General features: G+C 43.7%; 3 protein-coding genes and 1 long non-coding RNA gene across 5 annotated transcripts; 1 reads left to right on the forward strand and 3 right to left on the reverse strand.

Moving 5' to 3' along the window:
* Positions 1 to 473: 473 nt before the first annotated feature.
* LOC109768306 (4-alpha-glucanotransferase DPE2) lies at positions 474 to 9328 on the reverse strand. Of its 2 annotated transcripts, none has more exons than XM_020327036.4 (23): positions 8843 to 9328; positions 8014 to 8333; positions 7641 to 7758; positions 6301 to 6353; positions 6038 to 6165; positions 5817 to 5946; positions 5382 to 5578; positions 5199 to 5277; positions 5040 to 5078; positions 4670 to 4789; positions 4487 to 4588; positions 4246 to 4329; positions 3922 to 4164; positions 3711 to 3836; positions 3545 to 3619; positions 3390 to 3461; positions 3045 to 3164; positions 2806 to 2903; positions 2275 to 2434; positions 2089 to 2187; positions 1732 to 1929; positions 1320 to 1413; positions 474 to 858 (listed from the first exon to the last, which is right to left on the reverse strand). In XM_020327036.4, the coding sequence occupies exons 2-23, from the start codon at positions 8329 to 8331 to the stop codon at positions 743 to 745; spliced, it is 2769 nt and encodes a 922-aa protein (XP_020182625.1). In that variant the 5' UTR covers positions 8332 to 8333; positions 8843 to 9328; the 3' UTR covers positions 474 to 742. The 2 variants fall into 2 exon arrangements, with proteins under 2 accessions (XP_020182625.1, XP_073364122.1); XM_073508021.1 differs by having other exon boundaries at positions 5817 to 5942; positions 6034 to 6165; positions 8843 to 9241.
* A 4840-nt stretch (positions 9329 to 14168) lies between these two features.
* On the forward strand, positions 14169 to 19390 carry LOC109768305 (uncharacterized). The gene is made up of 14 exons (XM_020327035.4): positions 14169 to 14634; positions 14751 to 14791; positions 15262 to 15354; positions 15605 to 15679; positions 15983 to 16032; positions 16205 to 16294; positions 16639 to 16695; positions 17094 to 17163; positions 17589 to 17690; positions 17771 to 17823; positions 18053 to 18200; positions 18274 to 18358; positions 18554 to 18682; positions 18924 to 19390. The coding sequence occupies exons 1-14, from the start codon at positions 14400 to 14402 to the stop codon at positions 19112 to 19114; spliced, it is 1419 nt and encodes a 472-aa protein (XP_020182624.3). The 5' UTR covers positions 14169 to 14399; the 3' UTR covers positions 19115 to 19390.
* Positions 14716 to 15340, reverse strand: LOC141041541 (uncharacterized). The gene is made up of 3 exons (XR_012201856.1): positions 15233 to 15340; positions 15081 to 15162; positions 14716 to 14889 (listed from the first exon to the last, which is right to left on the reverse strand). It is a non-coding gene; the product is annotated as an uncharacterized lncRNA (long non-coding RNA).
* A 32-nt stretch (positions 19391 to 19422) lies between the features above and the next one.
* Positions 19423 to 21604, reverse strand: LOC109768304 (pentatricopeptide repeat-containing protein At4g21065-like). The gene has a single exon (XM_020327033.4). It carries the CDS (start codon positions 21435 to 21437, stop codon positions 19797 to 19799), a length of 1641 nt encoding a protein of 546 aa, XP_020182622.1. The 5' UTR covers positions 21438 to 21604; the 3' UTR covers positions 19423 to 19796.
* Positions 21605 to 21848: the final 244 nt, after the last annotated feature.

Here is a 21848-nt window from a genome sequence, read left to right on the forward strand (position 1 = left end):
CAAAAAGCCAGCGACGCTTTTCGCTAAATGTTTCAGTGATAATTTGGCATCTGGCACAACCTAACTAAACCTAAGCTTCAAAAGCTAAACCTTTTTTCAATAGAATAATAAATGGGGCCATGATGCAAAGCAACAAGGTGACGTTTCTGTTTTCCCTTTCGCTCCGCACCAAAGAAAATGGAACCGCATCTAAGCCAGAACCCAGGTTCAGACTTCAGAGGTCACGGCTCACAACAAGACTATACGAAGAAGAAACAGCTTTCTCAGAGAGCAAATTGCAAATCATGTACTACCTCTGTATCAAAATGTAAGACGTTTTTGCAGTTCAAAATGAATGAACTGCAAAAACGTCTTATATTTTGGTACGGAGGGAGTACATCCATCAGGGACTCCATTTCAGGGCCTTGAATCACACGTAAGTAGAAAATATGCAGAAAAAGAAAACATGCGAAGGCTAGACACGATGGGAGATCTTGACGACAAAAAACCGGGGCGCAACCATTTATTTCACAAGCCGGTTTGATATAGAGTGATATACCAGTAGTTATTATTTTCCATAGCGTCGAAAAATTATGAGCGGGCGTAACGATTTCTCTAGCTGAAACAAACATCAGCTCAACGGACATGGCGGCAATACACCACCTTATTATCCTATATATATATTTCTCGTGATCATGATCCCGCTCGGCGACGACTGACCGTTCTTCGCGGTCCTTTGTTGTTCCTACGATTTGCCGGTCGACTAGGCCTTGTCCGTTTTCTTGCCAGGGAATGACCTCCCGCTGCTTGTGACGAGGTTCTTGATGCTCGCCTGGATGTCCTTGTCCTCCAGTATGGACTCCAGTGACACATGTAGGCCTGCAGCAGATGTATTTTGGGAGAAGAAGTTAGATCCAAGGGGGGGGGGAAAGATACGCTTTCCGGGGTTAAATATACACAATGGGAACACAAATCGCATGCGAGGCTTCAAAGGTGTCGCTTTAGCTTAGAAAGGCTACGCTGACAAATCGTTCGAAAACGATAGTGTCCTACAAGTTCTCCCGGGTGTTATATATTCGTCTGAAGTTGATGGGACAGCATTTTGATGATGCTTTTGTCCCCAGATATTAAATTGGTCCGCCGTGCCACCTCCAGTGATGTGTATAGCTCCACATCAAATGGTTAAGTAGACACTGGCAGGAACACATACTGAACTGTAAAAATGTTTCAACCTTGCCACTAAAACCAGACAAATCACGAAACAGGTAGTAGGAGTATATTGTATTTGCACGAAAAAGAGGCATTGTGTCAGGAATAGCCTTCGGAAAAAATGAACTTACGGAATCTCCAATAGTGCCTCGGGTTAGTGGGATCGTTGATTGTTTCCTCCGCTGCTGGTCTTGCGGTGTATTTGTCTTTCAGAGCGAGCAGATCCTGGTAAAGAAGAAACCCCAAGTATATTCATGTACTTGTTTCTGTTAAAAACCCAATCATAGTACCCCCTCCAGTACTTAAAAATATGATGTTTGGACATCTGATAGTCTCCAAAAGATAACTTTGATAATTAATTTGTACTGCAATATAATTATAAAACCCAAAAAATGTTGACATTTGAAAATAAATTTTGAGACAAATCCAATCCAATATTTTGAAATTTATTGGCTGTCAATGCTGTAAAAGTTTAGCCAAAATTATGTCCAAACGACATGTTTTTACTGGATGGAGTATATGGTACAAGTTGAAGTCCTATACCTGTAGCGGAAAGATTGCCCACATTGACGGTGCATCGAAATGCTGCTGAAGAATGAAGTTCACTACTTCTGGGGTGCAACGAGATGGGGCCTCTTTGTCGCTGCCAATTACAGTCTTGTAAAAACGACTTCTTGTCCCTTCATCTCCTTCCCACCAAGCACGTAATGTGGAGCAATCATGACATGAGGGAGCACAAACCTGGAAGGTCATCCAGCACAATTTATCATCTGATGTAGCATACTTTTACTTATATTTCCAACTATTACTTTAAATTTTGTCTTAAAAAATCAGAACATAATACTGTAAATTTTCTTCTAAAAAATTAGAGTGTAATACTGGCAAAAGAGTGAAACACACCGTCATATAGCTGTACTTGGACGGAATATCAAATTCCAAGCCTGGTTCGCTAGGCATTCTCTGGATACGCAATCCAATCAACGCGAGTTCTAGCATAACCTGGATAAATATCTTACTGTTATTTTAAGAACATAGTCAGCACAAAACAATAGTTATTTTTTAGCATGTCCAGGAAAGATGCCATACAGGGTGAACACAAGCAGGGATAAGGCCAAGATCTTCCCCGCATGCCAACATATCCGAACAGTCCAATAGAACAGGTAGAGTCTTCAGTGCATTTTGTCGCCAAAGATTTTCTTGGCGAACGAAATAATAGTCATGGTATAATCTTCTAAGGACATTTTTGCTGTAAAAAAACATCGATGAGAAGATGAAATAGTCAATAAATACAGATTTGGTTAGGACATAATGTTAAAATCAAGAGCGTACTATAAGCAAGAAACTAAAGTTGGTTGCACACTATTTTGATTATCTTGATAGCAAACTGCCTACTAAAGATATAATTCATTTTCCTTGAGGAAATGCATAATATGAACCATGACTATGCAACTAAGAGGTTATAGCAGTACGATGAAGATAAAAATTACAACTAAGTACAACATCACAATGCTCATACGCCGTTAGTCTGTTGCACTAAATACTTAATCAATATCAACAAGCCTGAAGAAACTTTACAGATCAACCAGAAGCACGTATAACTGTGAAAAATAATATTACCTATGTTCATCTAAGTCCCTAAAACTTGAAGTATCTTCCAGGTTAAAACGGGGATAGTACTTTGTGGAGTCCTCAGGATCTCTGATGAGGACTATATTCTGCAGAACAAACAAACAGATCTACTTTAATATGTTTTCAAAAATAATAGTCAAAATTTGATAGAAGAAAAAGGAGGCGGATGTTAGGAGAAAAATATTAACATGAGGATACAGTGTGTGCACGACAGAAGGCTGAATTACCTGTAGAAGATCGAACAGACCACGCTGAATACTGTCTTCTTTCTCCAGCCAGAGTGATTTTTCGGGACTGGTTTTAATCTTTGTAATAATCTTTTTCTCGGTGTTGCATTCCTCTTTGAACTATATGCATGAATGAACCAGTCAAAGACAAGTGAAATTAAAGGAAGCAATGGCATGTAAAAGAACATCAGGAAAAACTTCACATGCCTTAGATTGAGAAATAGATATGCTTGTAATAATTACTAAACTAATAATATGTTGTTATCAATAATAGTTTGACATGCAGACTCAAGTAGCCCATATGTCCAACTGTTATAAAAGGAGAATATAACTGCTTTGCATTACCTCATAGCAGTGTTTCTGATACTCGTGCAGAAAGTTGGCTGCAACAATTGTCCAAAGAGATCCAAACTTCTCCTGAAACATGATAAAAACGTCATGCTGCTGGCACCCTCATCTTTACTGAAACAATTCCGGAACATCGGTTTGAATATGGTTACCTCCAGCATGTCCTGACGAATATATGGGCGGCTCATCCGATCAAAATCCCAGATACCATCACCTAGAAGCTCCTCCTGTAAGTGAACTCAGAAACAAGTCAGATAAACTACTATAGAGGTTTTCTCTGGTCCCTTTTGTTTCTTTTAAAACGGATAAGAAACAAACCTGACTAAGAGGAATTGAAGGTCTAAATTTTCCACATAGACCTGTGGCAGCATGATCTGGAAGCTCCCAGATCCTAAAGAAACCCAAAATATGGTCTATCCTATACGCTGTGAAGAATTTTGATAGCTGCAACATGCTAATAGCAGATGAGTAATGGCAAGCAAAGGTGACTGCCAGACAGGGAAAAAAATAAAACAGTGCTGTTAATAACCTGTGTCAGACGAGCTCGCCACCACCCATAATTATCCTTTGACATCTCCTCCCAGTTATATGTAGGAAAACCCCAATTTTGTCCACTTTTGGCAAAGTAATCTGGAGGTGCACCAGTAGCGGTATTCATGCGAAATAATGTAGGGTTTACCCAAGTATCCACGCTGTTCCTATCAACACCAATAGGTAAATCTCCTTTCAGAATAACCTTGTTCTTCCTTGCATATGTAGCTGCATCTGATAACTAATAAGGAGGGAATGAGAATGAATGTCCACAAATATATACACATTTATAGAGTTCTGAATGACAACGGCCAATACTTACTTGTGTAAATAGATGATATTGGACATAGTAGTGGAAGCGTATAATATCGTGGTGCAAAGCATCTGCTACGACTAGCTTGTCAAGCTGCAAGAAATTGCATAAAGAGACATCTCTTATTAGCTGTGTATTTTCCATATGCGCTCTCAGAAAGAACTAGACCAAATCGCAGAATTTACTAAACAGAATGTCATTAGGAAGCTATGCAGGAAATATGGGATTATTAGCATATCATTTCCAATACCTTCTCCTTGGAAAACTGAGAAAACCGACCCCACTGGCTGTGATCTGATGTCTCGAAGAAATCCCGAAGAAAGCAAAATGCAGCATATGGCTTCAACCATTCCTATTGAAACATGGTATGAAAGCAATCAAATGTAGTTTGAAATAAGTGGACTAAAAAAATATGAAATGCCAGTAGTTATACCTCATTTTCAGATAAGAACTGCTTGAACGGAGCTGAATTTAGCACTTTATCCTTTTCTAAATTAAATATTTTTTGGGCAATTCTGAGTTTCGTGGACAACGCTGCCTCATAGTCGACGTCCTATTTGAACATTAGGGGAAAATGTTAGATCTGCAAAAAACTCCAAGAACCATTTGGGTTCCATGAGCAAAGTCAAACTTTTTGAAGTTTTTCAAATACAGTGGATGATCTGATTTAAAGAGCAAGCATAGCAAAAGAGCAGCAAGGACAAGAAGTGCATCCAGCACAAATGCAAAGCATATTCAGAGCTTTACATTTGCAGTGATGACAGAAAATAAATGATACTTTATACACGTGAAAATACATTTACCTTTTTGTCCAACTCCTTCTTTGCCTTCGTAATCTCTTCCTGTGACAATATGCAAAATTGAGTACCGGATCAGGTGATTCAGAATTGAAGAGATCAGTGAAACGAGAAGCCAAAAAAGACTAGTATAAGAGTTAATATGAAAGGCACACAAAGTTAGACCTTAACATCTGCTGGAATAGCATCTGAAAGCGCCTGCACTCTCAGGTACAAGGGGTGCAACGCAAATACGGAGAGTGAGCTGTAAATAAGAACGTGTAGGACATTATTTTCTCTTCAGAAATGTGTCTTTCATACTTCAAGCGAAAGCACAAGGGAGGATGAAGCAGTGTATCTTAGTAGTACCTATATGGATATGAATCCCACCACATCTTGTTAACAGAAGTATCATTGATAGGAAGGAGCTGAACAAGATGAAAACCCGAATTTACTGCCCAGTCAACAAGAAGTTTAAGATCTGGGAATTCTCCAACACCAAGATCCTCATTTGACCTGATTGAGAACATCGGTACGGCAACACCAGCACCCCTCCATGGTGCTTCCTGATAAAACAAATGATAAATTAGTCCGTGTATGATGCATACTACATCCTCAGCTTTCTTGCCTAAGCACGGCGTGGCAGGGTTCTATCTGAATATGGTTCATTTCCTAATGCACCATAGCATGGTAAACAGTTGCGGGAACTAAATAGTAGCATGTACCTACCAAGCTTTCTGGCAAGGAATATATGAATTGCTAGAACATTCTTAGTGGATGACTCATTATGAATGCAGACGTTACCCGGAGGGAGCCATCAGATAATAAGATGTGTCTGGATGGCTTGGGTGATGATAAATCCACATCAACCTCTCTGTTTGGGCCAAACTCCAATGAAGAGACTCCTGCTTCACTAACTTGACAGTACTTATATGTGGAATATTATTAAGGACAACACATTAGTGTCGGTACAACAAATAATACAAAAATACTAACTAAGAAAATAGTTTTTTGCACAAGGATATTTTACTGGGAACTCAGACTTCCGCAACACACAGTAGGCTTTCCAAATGGAATCTCCAACATAGTTGAGCTTGAGGCCATTTTGAGCTTTCCAATTTCCTACCGCGAGGTTACTTCCTGTGACGACAACCTGAAGTTTTGTGATTGGCAATAGTTAGGACACCAGCAAGTAAGTATAACTCATTGAACTATGATGCGATAAGGGTGCTAAGTACAACTAATCGTAGCTTATAAACGGAAACAAAAGTGCATGAATAATACTTACAGTAGAGCCAGCTGCTAGCCGAGGACAACTGATAATAAATTGCACGACAATATCTGTTCAACAAAGATCATAGAAGACAAATTCAAATAATGCTAATGTTGTAACGAAAAAGGCTTTCGCCCCGCTTTATATATAAAGCAAACCACCAGAGCCAAACAAGGTAATAAACAAGTCCACGCCACACACACACACCAAGTACGATAAGGTTTTGCTGAGGGCACAGCTCAATGCTAATGTTGTATCTAACCATCAAAGCAGAATTAGTTCATTTCTTTGTTTATTTTCAGATACTCCATTGGTAAAGACTAAATAGAAAATTTCCTTTAAATAGTAAAAAATATTACAAGCGCGAGACATCACCTGGAACGTTCTACAAATACTATAAAGTAGGAAGGAAAAGAATGTTTTACTTAACATGTATTTAGCATGGAAAGAGCTTATGCTACATTCTTTATTATTCAGCAAATCTTTACTCTTGTAAAGATCAAAACCGATGGCGGCGGTCCGTTCATCTTGGACTATACCAACCACCAGATCTGCACCAAACGGCAGTCCTAGACCCTATTTTTGTGTCCTTGTATTTATCTTGATTCCTGTAGAGATGCCAATGTTGCAAGCATTGCCAATAAGCAATCTGCAAAAACTAATGTTCATACCATTTTTCTTCAAAAAATTGCAGTGGCTGTTTATTATTGTGGCGGCAGTCCACTCAACTCGGACTATACCAACCATCAGATCTGCATCAAACGGCAGTCCTAAACTCTAAAAAAAATTATCCTTGCATTTATCTTGATTCCTGTAGAGATCCCAATGTTTCAAGCATTGCCAATAAGGCAATCTGCAAAAACTAATGTTCATAGCATTTTTCTTCAACAAATTACGATGACCTTTTATTGTTTGGAGCCAGTGGCTTGACAATCAATCCAACTGGACTTTGCATGATTATTTTAAATACTTTAACAGGTTTCCAGTAATCTTTCAACTAAATTTATTGTCGACCCGTAGCAACACACGGGCTCCTAGCAGTATCTTTACTCTTATAAAGATCTAAGCTGGGTGGCGGTTCGTTTACCTCTTAAGTTAATACAAATTAGCACGGAGCACGTATGGTTGTTTCCATTGATGTAGATTTTCAGATAATAGTTCTTCATTTTGCACGAACTCACAGACTATGGCGGCACAAGCATTTAAACAATGAATAATATACAACAGACATAAATTCTGTAGCAACGCACGAGCATTTAGCTAGTATATATTTTTTTTAATCAGGTATGTGTTGATTGGCTTCTCCGGTGCCAGTTGATTCCATTGGTTTGAGACGTTCAGTTTAAAAATATTACCTTCAGGATCCAAAGTTTTGCTGAGGGAAGGAGACTGCAGTTGCCTTTTAGCATTATCAGTTGCGCTGAAAATGACGTTCTTGAACGCACTTCGGAGGAAAAGAGCTTCAGAAGCATCCTGAATCCAGACGACGACCAATCATAAACGGCAATTTTTAGGAACAACAAGCTTCTAGGACTAGTCTGACGAACAGCGTTGCCAAATGGTCATATAAGCAGCAAGCAACATATATCAACAAAAGATACATAGCATTCAGCTAAGTTGATAAGCTTAATGTGTGCTGCCAATGTGGCTAATATTTGTACAGAATGCAAATATATACCAGCAAGCAAGAGGGCGGTTGAATGAACACATGGAAGTTCCAATCAGTACCTGCCACCAGTCGCGGACCTCGACGACGTCGCCGTCCTTGACGCCCTCCGGCACCACTAGCTTCTTCTTCTCCCCGGCCTCCCGTCTGAGAACGTTCTTGTGGTCGTCCACCACATGGTAGCTGTACTCACAGGTGAAGACAGCCGGGACTGAAACCTGGCCGCACCAGACCAGCGCGTTCCCCTCGTGAACCGGGCTCAGGGCCAGCCCCTGCTTGACGTTCCAGGACCCGAGCGCCGGCGCGGAGCCGGCGATGATGAGGCTCTGCCCCCATTCCGTGTAGTACGGTAGCTTGAAGATCAGGGTCACTTTCGCCATCTCTTCAGAGCAGGCAGGCAGACACACAAGCGCAGCAAGGTCAGGAGCTGAATGCGTCAGTGGGAAGAAAAGATGGCTTAAAGATTTGGTAGCGTAAGGATGAATCCGCCATTTTTCCCTCGGAGACGAATCACGGATCCAAGGGATCCCCACGCACTCATTGTTAATGCTTCCGTGATTCCGGCCCTCCCGCTCCCCATTCCTCCGAATATCTTATCAGCGTCGTAGAGAGATTCGAGAATCAGTAGTACTCAGTACTGTGCATCTTTTTTTCGTTTCGCGACGGGAAGACGTGGACCAGATTCGGAGAATCGCCGAATCCCCCCGCATTCTACCATTTCCCCCAATCCCGGCGCCGCCATGGCCAAGGTTGCCAAGAGCCAGCAGCTCAGAGGCGAACGCAGGAACGAATCAGAAGTTGAGAACACCACTCACTCGCTCGCTCACTCACCGAGGCTCTGCCTGCCGACGAACCGAGAAACAGGGGAGGGAGGGAGCGGGCGAGGCTTACCTTGGGCGAGCACGGACGGCGCCAATGGCGGCCACGGACGGGGAGGGGATCACCAGCAAACACAAGGAGGGAGGAGGCTCAGGAGAGCGAGAGCATGGACGGAGGTACGGGAGGGAGGGGGAGAAGGTGCCAGGAGATGATGAGGGGCGTGAGGGTGACGTTAACGACGGAGGGCGGGCACGGGCAGCGGCACCTGTGAGCCGCGGTGACGGGAGGGGCTAAAAAAGGCGGCCTTTCTGGGCCGTTGCCTCCCTTCCCCCATGCTTTGTGGATCCGGGCGGGCGACGGGCGGAACGCTTCTTCCCCGGGCGGCCACACGGGCAGAGCGGCGAGCCCGAGGCGGTAAAAGCTCGCCATTTTTTGTGTGGCTGGGGAGGAGGTGGCTGCCGCTGACACGGCGACACGTGAGGACGAGACGAACCGCAGTTGTCCATGCCATGCCGTCCGTCTCGATGCGCTCTCTGCTCCGCTACCGCTGCCTACGTCTGCAACTTGCGGACGGATCTGCACGAGGAAGAGAGAGATTTTTTTGTGTGTGGGTGTGGGTGTCCATTAAGGGCAAGTTGTCCCATCTGGAAGGGATGAGGAGCGCAACAAATCTGGGCTGTTTGTATCCGATCTGAAATTTTCACTGTAAAATTAAAGTGCGCGTCAGACTGGCAGTCTGTCAGTGTGCGATTTGGTGTGAAGATAAGCTTATTTTCTCGCCGTAAACGGCAACGCTGATGGGATCTGGAACTGCCGATTCAGGAAAAACACCACTCCAATTGTTTACTGAAATTAGTATAATTAGGAGAACTGAAATACGGAGTACCACTTGCTTACTGATGAAGTGGTTGGTGAGGAATGCGGCTTCGTCCCTGCACAAGCGCTTGGAGTTCGAGATCCCTGGGCGGGCGGTCTGGACGGACTTGGCCGTGTGTGTTGTCAGTCGTCACCGTGGCCACGCACGCTGGGCTACCACTAGATGCACGACCACAGCACTCACGACCTCGTCATCTTTACGATCATGATACTTTCAGAAACAGATACTCCATCCGTCCAAAATATGCAAGGGCACGGTGAACTGCTAGTCCTCGGCTTGACCAACAGAATATGAATTACACGCCGTGGCGTATATAGTTCGTCTTCAAAACTCGAACCTCGGTTTATTATTCCCACCAAGTTCCGAATCATGTGCTATTCATGGTAGAATTTGTTAAATTTGCCGTTTTGATTCTCTATATGTGGGATGAATGCTGTACGGTTGCAAATCTATAGATAGTGTACACTGCACATCATATTGTCAAAATTATTAGTAGTACATAATCTTCATGATCATATGGGTTGTCAAACTATGCTACATGTAAAAGGAGTGGGAACGCTAGATACTTCTGCTGGCACCTAAGCAGTCCTAAGCAACAATTTTCTATCACCTTTTGTTGCGGTATTTTTAAGGCAATCCTAAGGTTTACAAGTCAACTTAGGCTTCCAAAATAAAATATGACAACAATGTAAATCAAATGTACCGGTTGGTTGATAGGTGCCACAAGTTTGTGAACCAGCCGAAAGCTACATCCGGCCGGGACCCGGCAATTTACCTCTCCGGCTGGGCAGCCAAACTGCTCTCCGGCGGAGCCAGACTTAACCCTCATCTCCTCCACTCTAGACGCCCTCACCACTCACTTTATGTCTGTCTTCAGGCTGCCCAAGAAGACTATCAAAAGCCTAGACTCCATCCGTATATCCTTCTTTTGGGCAGCCGATGAAAATTGCTCTGGGGCTAAATGTCTTATCGCTTGGAAAAATATTTGCACTCCCAAAACGGCAAGCAGGCTTGGTATCAAAAATTTGGCTCTCCAAAACAACTGCCTTCGTCTCATGAAATTTGCCTTCAAACTTCTTCAAAAACCCGACCTACCTTGGGTCAACTGGTTCTTTCAACATTACTCTCTCAACTTCACATCTAGGCCCCCAAACCCCCACTACCTCTGGAAAATCGTTAACCAACAGCTATGCCACCTTCGTAAAATTCCATTCGTCCTTACTAACAATGGCACTTCCACTTTCTTCTGGCTCGATACTTGGCTTCTGCCGACTCCGCTTGCAGAAAACTACCCCCACCTTTTCTCTCACTCTGCTGCTCCCTCTGTCCTGGTATCTCATGTCATGCATAATGGTTTACTCGCTACTCTGCGGAACCGCCTAATCAATGTGGTTTCTGCCGAGCTTGCGTCTGTTTTGTCTTTGTTGCAGGATGTTACCACAAGCAACGCGCCCGACGACAGGCTCCTCACCCACGACTCCTTGTTCACCTCGAGGTGCGCCTACTCTTTGCTCTCCTCCGACCATGAGCTTGACCTCAATGCAAGGCACATTTGGGGATCCAAGGCACCAATCAAGGTGAGGATCTTCATCTGGCTCCTCTGTCGCAACAGGCTAGGCACAATGGCGAACTTACATCGCAAGACCATTACCTCGGGATTGTATTTCCCTCGCCGTGACTTGTCTTTTGAGGACGCGACGCACCTCGCTCTACTCTGCCCATGCGCGGCCCAGGCCTGGTCCCTCCTAAGACTCCAGCCCCTAACCGCATCAACCTCATCTAGGATACTCCTACTCCGGTAGGCCTCGACATCAACATTTGGCCTACCGTCGCCATCGCCGTCCTCTGGAAGCTCTGGGATTCCAGAAACGCTCGTGTTTTCCGTAACGAGATACACTCCCCCCCTAGATACTATTCGGAACATTATCTCCGATTTTACGCTTTGGTCCTTCAGATTGGGACCACGTTAGTAGGGAGGTTGTCGTGTCTTGGCGCTTGTACCTCTCCTCTCGCTGTAACCTATAATGTAACCTGCAACTTACCTCGGGCACCTTTGACTAATATATTCAGGTGGGGTTCCTCTCTCCCCCTGTGATTGTTCAAAAAAAGTTGTAATGAATTTACCAGTCATACCCAAGTTCAGGGTCACGAGATGGGTAATAACCCTACATTTTGTTGCTAAGATATTGTTAGAGATACGACGGGAAAATCAACACGACGAAGAACGAAAACAAGTAGGAGACACGAGATTTAAGGTGGAAAACCCCTCCAACACAAAGGGGAAAAAACACGGGTACCAGCCAGCAAATCTTCACTATATCGGGGGAGGTTACAAACGTCGGGGATTTACAACTGATCAACTTATCCCGTGCGGCGGCTCACAAGAGGTATATATAACACATGTGACCTAGGTCGATACTTATCCGTTGGCCCAAGCCTACCGGAGACGGGCCTCGCTTCGCTCGCTCGTCAGAAGTTAGCCTTTCTCTTTATACTTGAATTTGAAGTATAACATAACATATATATTGATAAAGGGGTTCACCGAGTATAAGAGCTCGATTGCATCTACAAAAGGTAGGTCTTGCAATAATGGCCCGACTCTTCGACGAGGGTCTTCGGGGGGCATCTCCTCGCCAAATAATCTCAATTTTCAACACCGATCCTATCTCTGGCCAAACTATGTAAATATCCTCTAATTATGATATGATTCCGAAGTTAACATGCCCATACTTATCTCCTCCAAGCACCTACCTTACACACGAGTACATGCGGCCCCTAGGCAATCTTTGATCGATATGGTTTGTCCACGCCTGAAATGTGTACACCTCTGATAGTTCAGCATTATGCACCAACAATGATGTTTGCAAGCACCGTGGCTTTCCTTGATGCGTCGATGAGGTATTCTTCCCATCTTGAAACAAGGGTGAAAACCCAGATCTAACGGGCTTTTTCAGGAGTAGGTCTAACGAGCTAGGCCCCTCTTACGCAAAAAAAAAAACCAATGAGGCTGGCCTCACTCGTTAGACCAAGGCGCCAGGCTTCGGTCAGGGGATCCCCAGAGAAGCCGTCTTAGGGCTGGGCCTACTAGTTTTGTGGCGTGGTCAGTGAACTGACTTTTTTCACAAAGATTGCATATAATTTCATTTATAGATAAGAGAGCACAAGTAACATAGAGGAGAGAGAAAGGGGGCACCACACTAGGTGTGGGAAGAGCCGAACAAGGGATGCAACACGACGATAAACCGTCTAGCCAGAACTCCAGCCAAGGAAGGCGGGGAGACAAGACACATGACACCTAGACGGCTAGACCATGCCATGGCCAATGTGAGGCACCTGCTTCGGGCCACAATGACTCTAGGACTGACTGCATCAACGTACCCCCACACGTTAAGCGCCTAGAGGAGTCGGCAAGTGGGTTGCAGGACCAGGCCGGGCCGAGGGAGAAGCCATGGAGGAAGCGTTGACGATGTCATACATTGCACCCTGGATGCCCACGCCCTGAGAAGCAACCCAAACCAAGCACGACATCCAATACCTCCAACGTAAACATCAGGCCCGCCGCGAGCAATCAAGGCAGCGCCTTTACGAAGGGGACGACATCGCGCCTTCGTTGTCATCCGATTCGGTGAATCAGGCCTAGGGTTTCTCCGGTGCTCGAAGAAGGGCACAGAGAAAGTCCATGGTAGCACCTCCAAAAGGGGGACAACAACACCCTCCAGTGTCGCCGTTGCCACCATTTCGTCCCGTCCTATGATCGAATCCCAAAAGCCAAGCAAACCAGCATTGGAGATGGATTTGCTTCTTCTTGTTTCGAGAATATTGGAGGTGGCTCACTAAGATTTCAGGAGACTTCTTGTGTAGTAACATGCATTTGCAGGCCATGATATTTTTTTCATGCTTGAGGTAATTGGTCGTTTCTCTTTGGCATTTTGACATCATTTTTACTTTATTGTTAAAAAAATCCCCTAGAGTTGTGCTTTTTGTTACCAATTAGTCCTAGAGTCATGGTTTTCTGTTAAAATCCCCTAGAGTTGTGGTTTTGTGTTAACTCCGCCCCAAAAGTTGTGTATTTGTGCAATTTCCTCCATTAAAAAAATTGATTGGTGCATTTTTTCCGAAATGCTAAAAAATTGACGCCGGATTTTTAAGCATGGTAAACCGGAAGTTTTTTTGGGCAAATTACGTTCAGCAAGCACGACAAATCCTGGCAAAAAACTAAACATGTCAGGATTTGCCATGCTAGCTGAAGGGAATTGTCATGCTCGCGACACATAATTTGTCACAAAAAAGTTCGATTTGCCATGTTTAAAATCCGACGTCAGATTTATAGCGTGGTTCTTTTTTCACAGCTCGACGAAGCTAGTGTGCATCTATAATTGGCGCAGATCGATGTTGGCTAATAAAGCTTCTATTTTATTAAAAAATAACCAAACGTACAAGCAAAGCAACTGAAAGTTTAAAAACCATCAACAGATCATGGATCTTTCCTTAAGCATACGCACATGGAGCAACAAAAAGTTTGGGCAAGTGACAGTTCTGCTTCATTCCTTCCACACAGAGCTGATCCACAAACACTCACACAGCTCTTGGACTGGCATTGCGCCACAGTACCAGAACTTTTCAGCCTGGACACCTGGGCCACACAAATCCCCACCAATAACAACCGGAGGATAACAGAAAAAGGAAAAGGAAAAAGGAAAGCTCCAAGCCTACCTCTACTGAGAGGAAGCAGCAGCAGCGGCAGCGGCAGCAATGGCAGCAGCCGCTCTCCAGTGCTGCCCTGTACTGGGCTCACGGCCGGCATCGTCCATCTCACGATCTTTCTCCGCAAGAACACCGGCGGTTAGCAGGACAGGGGAGGCCAGGAGGAGGAGGCTGCAGCAATGCCGTTCCCAGTCTGCCGAGGGGCGATCGCCGGGTAGCTCGCCTCCGCAGCTGGAGCGCCTCTTCTCAAATGTCAACAAGGCAACCATGAAGCACGAGCCAGGTGACCACGCTCGGATCATGCTGTCCGTTGCTTTGCTGAGCTTTCTTTCGCATATATTTTGCCTTTGAGGCGCAGCTGACAGGATTGTGTCTCTGTTTTTCGCTTGGATATGCTAGGGAGTATCACCGGTTCCGTCTTCCTTGTGGCCGGCACAACGGTAAGTTGAAATGTAAGATTGCGTCTTCCTTCTTACTGCCTTCGATGTATCACCGGTTCCGTCTTCCTTCTTGCCGCCTTTGATGTAAAATGCAAGACCTGAAATTTTTATGTCAGATTGCGTACTAGGCCGCAGGTAAGGCTATGTTAAAATGCAATGCGCCTGTCGAGAATCACTGAAAAAAAAACATGCGACAGATGATCAGATAAAACATTGCGATAACAACCCTGTCTCATGAATCTAATGTTGCAAACCAGAAAATTCATGAGGAATAATGCTTGCTACGCACCTTGAAGCTTCAGCAACTTTGAGACAAAACTCAACCCACAGTGGCCTTATTTCACAAATGTTAGGAACTACTTGAGACATCCCTATGGAGTAAACATATATTTCAGGAATAGTTCGGAGTGAGCAAAGGTTTATTAAATTTACATAACTAACCTTCCTTTTCATCTACGTTGATGCCATAGGTCGGGGCAGGTATCCTTGCGATCCCTGCCGTCACACAAGAAGCTGGATTCTTGGCCTCAGCAGTCACATGCGTTTTCTGCTGGACATATATGGTAATAGAATGTCATTGACAGGGTAAACTATCAAACCCGACATATTAGAGGTGACATGCAGTCAGAGAAGCCTCTCAAAGGTAAAACCCTTTTGCATTGCGCGTTCTTGGATAAATTCTCATCGTAAAGAATATTTACTTCTTGTGTGTGTCACCTTGATACGGGAGGGTTTGATAGTTTCACCCAATATTTTGTCTAATTCGCTTACTTGTCTACACTGACAGTTTTTGTTTGCCACCACTTTCTCCAGGTTGTAACAGGGCTGTTAGTTGCTGAAGTAAATGTCAATACAATGTGTGAACTAGGATCTGGAAGTGTCTCCCTGGTAGTTAACGTGCCATCCCATTTGCTGATTTCCTGATAAATATTTCTATTAGAGGCAACTAAAATGAATCTGCAACTAAAAAGTGGCATATGAAGTGCTTGGACATATTTTACCTGAACACAAAGTCCATCTATTAAGACTGGCAAAAGAGAATCAAACACACTCCAAATATGAGAAAGTACTCAATAACTGGTGGGGTGTTGCATCTAGCCATCTATGATATGTATTTCGTTCCTTGTATATTTTGTATCTTGCTTGGTTTGAAAGTAGCGAGCATGCTGTCTGAAGGCGCCTTTTTTTCAGGTTTCAATGGCCAAGCGCACTCTAGGGACAGCTGGAGTGAGAACAGTTTGGTATGATAAATTCAATACGGCTGAGGTTTATTTATGTATAAGAACTCCGAATCATAATAAACATTGAGCTAAGCATCACAATGGGATTCATAATCCTATGTAATGACACTCAGTTACAAGTTCATATTTTTTGACTGGAGAAATTCTGACCATAATTTCTATGTGCCTGCAGCTTTTCATATTTGTTTATACATTATGCACTTCTTGTTGCATATGTGGCACGCTCTTCAGAGATCTTAACAAACTCACTGGGCATACCATTGTATGACCTCTTTTCTTGATCTTCACTTTCAATATTCATTTTCTCCATCTTTGTCGTAACAATGTTGTATCCCTCTTACTAGTCGTGTATAGCGCTCTAGTGTCTATCATATGTTTGACCCTTGTGTTATAACCCCGGAAAAACAAAATATCAGGAACTTGCATTATCTGATAAATAACTCCTATGGAAACTACACTAGTTGGTACTTACAATTCACATAAATATTTTCCTACATGCAGGTTCTACTTAGCAGTTACTAAGGGTCATTAGTCATCACCATGCATTTCAGTCACCATTCAATAATTTCTTTTCATCAGCCATTGATGACATGAGTATGTTTACAGATTGGAGAGTGCTACCCTGTTTTCACTGGCTTTTGGCGGACTATGTTACTTCGGAAGGTAATTGAAAAATGTTACTGCATCATATTATGCGATACACTTCCTGTAATAGAAAAAAACAATGACCAAGCAGATGTCTCCTTTTCCGAGTTCTATGCTGCTTAACTTCAGGGTTCACCGCAAAATATCCCAAATAATGTTATGGGAGCTCCTGACCACGTCCAGTGTAGCTTCAAGACTACTACTTCTTACTTTTTGACCATCAAGGGTTAACTTCATTCTCGATATCAAAACAAATGCACATGTCATTATTAAGGTTCTCAAAAGATGGGCAGTTTGCTACTTAGAAATATTTATTATAGAATTTTTTGTCCTGATGTCCACAATTACTTAGGCAATTTATCATATAACATGGTAGAGATTATAAGTACCAAAACTAATCTTCTCGATGGCTGCAGTCAGCGAGTCATTGGTGCCGTGAATGGTTTTTTGGTGTTCAGTATCATAGCATCCTTCACAGTTCTTGTGGTAAGTGTTGTTTTACATTAATCCATCATAAATATTTGGAACCTTGATAATCCTAGGCTCCTAGCAGTCGACAAAGAGAATGAAACATGACTGCATTTCCTGAAATAACTTAGGAACTACTAATTTTGGTTGCAAAATATCCTATTAGTGAGATGAAATTCTAAGATAGTCCAACTCTGCACGTACAGTGAGCTACGTGAGTGCAAGTGTGTAGATCCAAAATCCAATATGCTTACAGATAAACAGGTCCTGTTTGATAGGAAATATTGCTACTTTTTTAGTATTCAGTAATGGTTCGAGTAGAGAAAAAAACTCATGTCCGCTGACAAAGATAACATGAGCAAACCACTAGGAAATTTCTTTCGCGTAAGCAACATCCTACAAACAGAGTATAGACGCTGAACAAATGGGTGTAACCTTCACAGGTGGTGGCAAGTGGAAACATACAGTGGAGTTCTCTTCTCGAAACGAATTTTGCTGCTGCTCCCCAAAGTATACCAATAATTGCTCTTTCATTTGTATATCAGGTAATCTTGTATTCTTGCTTACCATACTCACTTCAAAAAAATAATCTTCTTGGCATTTGACTGAGTATTTTCCTGAACAGAATGTAGTTCCTGTTCTCTGCACAAATTTGGAGGGAGACCTGTCAAAAGTAAGGTAAGGTTGTGAAGATAAATCTGACACTACCTGCATAAGTACAGCAGTTGTGACTTGTGACATTAAAAAGAGAACAATAATGTGCCTTCTTTCGAGAAAACACAAGATCTTGAAGAACAAGAAAAAATTCTCAACTAAAAGGGGCAGACATATTTATGTTGCGATCACGCCACTATATCCTAAGTTGGTGACTTCCAGAGGCATATGACAATCTTACTGAATCTTGCAGGAAGGCCATTGTATTAGGTACTGCCATACCCCTTGCTCTGTTTCTCGTATGGGATGCTGTCATCCTGGGGACAATCCCGGGGTTTGCAGAAAGTGGGACTATTACTGATCCGTTACAACAACTTAGGTCAAGCAATGGTACAGTGGGGGTAAGTATTTTTCAAAATGTTCTTATGATGTGCTATAAATTGGGATTGATTTGAAACACCTTATTGTTTGCAGCCTATTGTTGAGGCATTCTCATTTCTGGCAATAGGCACATCATACATCGGATTTGTTCTGGGACTCACAGACTTCATCGCAGACTGTAAGTATCTTCTTCAGTCCAGACTCCAGAGCAATCATATTTTTAAGCTAGGAAGAGGTCTAGAGTAGAACCTCGCCAATTTTATGCGAGATAGACATGAAGGTAGCAAAACAGTAGTAAAATTTCTGGGACTGCAGCTTACTGTTATTAATTCACTATCCTTCTCTTTTTTGCCTCTTCTATAAAACTTTGCAGTGCTCAAACTACCAAGTGGACAGAACAAACCTCTGACATACCTTGTAACTTTGTTCCCTCCACTTGTTCTGTCACTGCTTGATCCAGAGATATTTTTCAAGGCATTGGACTTTGCAGGAACTTATGGAGGTAAGGATGCTTTTACAGTATCTCTAATCCAAAGGAGAAATTTGGGACTCCTTGCAGACTGCAGCCACAAAATAATATACGGATACAGAAATGCAGAACATTCATATGGATTGCTATCATCTCTACAGCAGTAACCTTTTATGAATAGGAACTGCAGAATATTCATATAGTTTACTGATTGTGGAAATATTAGATTTGTTACTTGAAGGAATGAACTGACCCTTGCATGTATTCTTTTCAGTTCTAGTACTCTTTGGAGTTTTCCCTGCAGCTATGTCTTGGTCAGAGAGATACTCAAATGACTTGGAAGCTCCTATATCCCCAATAGTCCCAGGAGGAAAATTAACCCTCTCATTTGTTATGGGGGGTGCCTTGCTTGTAATATTTTCAGAGGTTTTCAAGGACATAATGCAGTTACAAGGACTAAATTGACAATTATGATGTGCAAAGTTCCACCACTGATGCTTCTGCAGATTTTTGTGCAATGTTGCTAATAAGAGGTATTAACACATCCAAAGAGAATAGTCTGGTATTTCTAGCCTTTCTTAACCCCTTCGGCAGTTTCATCAAGACATTCAGTCAAGTTGACTTGTTTTTTTTTTTTTTTGAGAAATGTCAAGTTGAGTTGTGTTGTACATATTTACCATATAACACTTTTTCTAGTATATATTTATCAATAGGGCCCTCCCCTACTGCTACTTTACATAATGCTACGCGTGAGTTGTATAACCTAAGTATTCTTTATTTATTTTTATGGAATTTAAACTGAAAAACAAGAACTTCTAAAGTTTCAAGAGACCCGCAACAATAGTAAATTCAAGATAAATAGTGTTGAAAATAGTTCCTTGTCCTCATCAATACTTTTTTCACATGCGTGCAAATGAACAAATGAACGCTTTCATTAGTTCGTTTGGAGTTCATGATGTTTCTCGACTTATTCAGGTCCGTTATCAAGAATTTTGAACTTATCCCCAGACTACACACGTTGACTCACACAACTGTGCATGATCATATCCTACTAAAGAGTAAACAGGAATTAGCAAAGCAGAAACTCACACTGAGAAAGACATACTGTATACCACTGCCACTATGCTAGAGTTTAACTGATTCTCTTCTACCAAAAATCATTGCAAGAACAAGTTCCCCCTCTAAAATGATGGAACCTGGCTCTATCACGAACCACAATTTCCCGTTGATAAATCTTGGACACTAGCTTAGCAAACTTGTGGCAATCCATACAAAAGCGAATATTTTTGACAATTCTGATTGTAGCATCTGGAGGTCCTCCAATGAGCCCAAACGCTATTGCAAGCTTCTCACTGTGATGTCCAAGCGCCTGCTCTTTCTCTTCATCTTCAATGTCATAGAACACCTCAGTGGTCTCTGTGACATGACCTTGCTGTTGCATCCTTCCACCAATCTCAATCAGTTTTGCATGAATGTCATCATATGATGGATGTGACTTGTCACCTGAAATGAATTCATGGATGGAACCATCCATCTCAACCGAGCTGCAGCCAGGAATCTTCTCGATCCCCTTGCTTCTCATGGTCCTCCGAACATCTTCAACGCCATTCCATCTCCCTACTGCAGCATACAGATTGGACAGGAGCACATGGTCTCCACTGCAGGTCGCTTCCATTTCAGTTATGACAATTTCGGCCATCTTGACATTCTTGTGGAGCCGGCATCCACCAAGCAATGCCCTCCAGATGACAACATCTGGCTTCATTGGCATCTCTGTAATGAGCTTGTGTGCCTCTTGTAGATGACCAGACCGGGCAAGGAGATCAACCATGCACGCATAATGCTCAAGGATTAACCCTATGCCATACTTATTGGAGATCATGTTGAAATGCTCCCTACCTGCATCCACAGATCCACCATGGCTGCATGCCAAGAGGACTCCTACAAAGGTCACTTCATCCGGTACCACTCTCCCATCAAGCTCCATTTGGCGAAACATGTCCAACGCCATCGCTGAGTAGCCATTCATGGCCAAGCCATTGATCATGGCATTCCAGGTACACGTGTTCCTTGCCCTCAGGCCGGTGAACACCTCCAGCGCAAGCTCCACAGCGCCACACTTGGCATACATGTCAACAAGCGCCGTCCCCAGGAACTCATCCCACCGGAGCCTGTTCTTCTCTACGAACACATGGACCCACTTCCCCGTCTCCAACGCACCGGCGCTCGCGCAGGCTGACAGCGCGCTGACAACCGTCCCGCGGTTGGGCGTGAACCCTTCCTCCATCATCCGCCCGAAGAGACAGAGGGCCTCGACGGGCTGCCTGTTCCCGACGTGCCCAGAGATCATGGCGTTCCACGAGACCAGGTCCCTCTCCGGCATCTTCTCGAAGACGCGCCTCGCCGACCCGACATCCCCGGCGCGGCAGAGCCCGGCGACCATCGACGTCCACGTGACGGGCGTCGGCGCCGGGACCTGCTCAAAGAGCCGGCACGCCGACGCAACGTCGCCCGACACCGCGTAGCCGTGGATCATGGAGTTGAAGGAGACGGTGTCCTGGCGCGGCATTTCGTCGAACACCCTGCGCGCGTCGGTGACTCGCCTCGTGGCGCAGTAACCCTGGATGAAGCCATTGGTGACGCGCGTGTGGGCGAGGAATCCGAGCTTGATGTAGACGGCGTGGAGGCTGGGGAGGCGGCGAGAGGAGACGGAGGCAGAGGCGGCGGCGGCGGCGGCAGCTTTGAGGAGGGAGAGGAAGGTGTGCTGGTTCAGGCGGGACAGCTGCATGCGTGCGTGTTTGCTGTTGGCTTGTGTAGTTCATGGTGTGTGAGCCTTACTTTTATGGCTGGCTTGTTTGGAAAAGGAAAATTCGAAAATGCAAGAACATGAAACCGAGTGGATTATGTTTGAAATATATTGCCTCAGTTATCGATTCAATATTGAACATTTTACATTTTGTGGATACATGTCTTGTGAACACCCATACGTTTTTTGGAATTTTATAAAACACTTAAATATGATTTTTGACAAATGGTGGCACCGCAATACGGTATAAGAGCAGAGAGAGCATACGTTTAAGAACTAAATCCGGTCAAATAGTGGTGGCCTAGCTTCTCTCCCTTCTTCCTATCTCTAATAACAACACCAACTCTCAGAAAGGACATATTGTTTGCTCGTGGGCTGGTCGGTGGATACAGA

This window comes from Aegilops tauschii, chromosome 2, assembly GCF_002575655.3.
Source record: "Aegilops tauschii subsp. strangulata cultivar AL8/78 chromosome 2, Aet v6.0, whole genome shotgun sequence".
NCBI lineage: Eukaryota > Viridiplantae > Streptophyta > Magnoliopsida > Poales > Poaceae > Aegilops > Aegilops tauschii.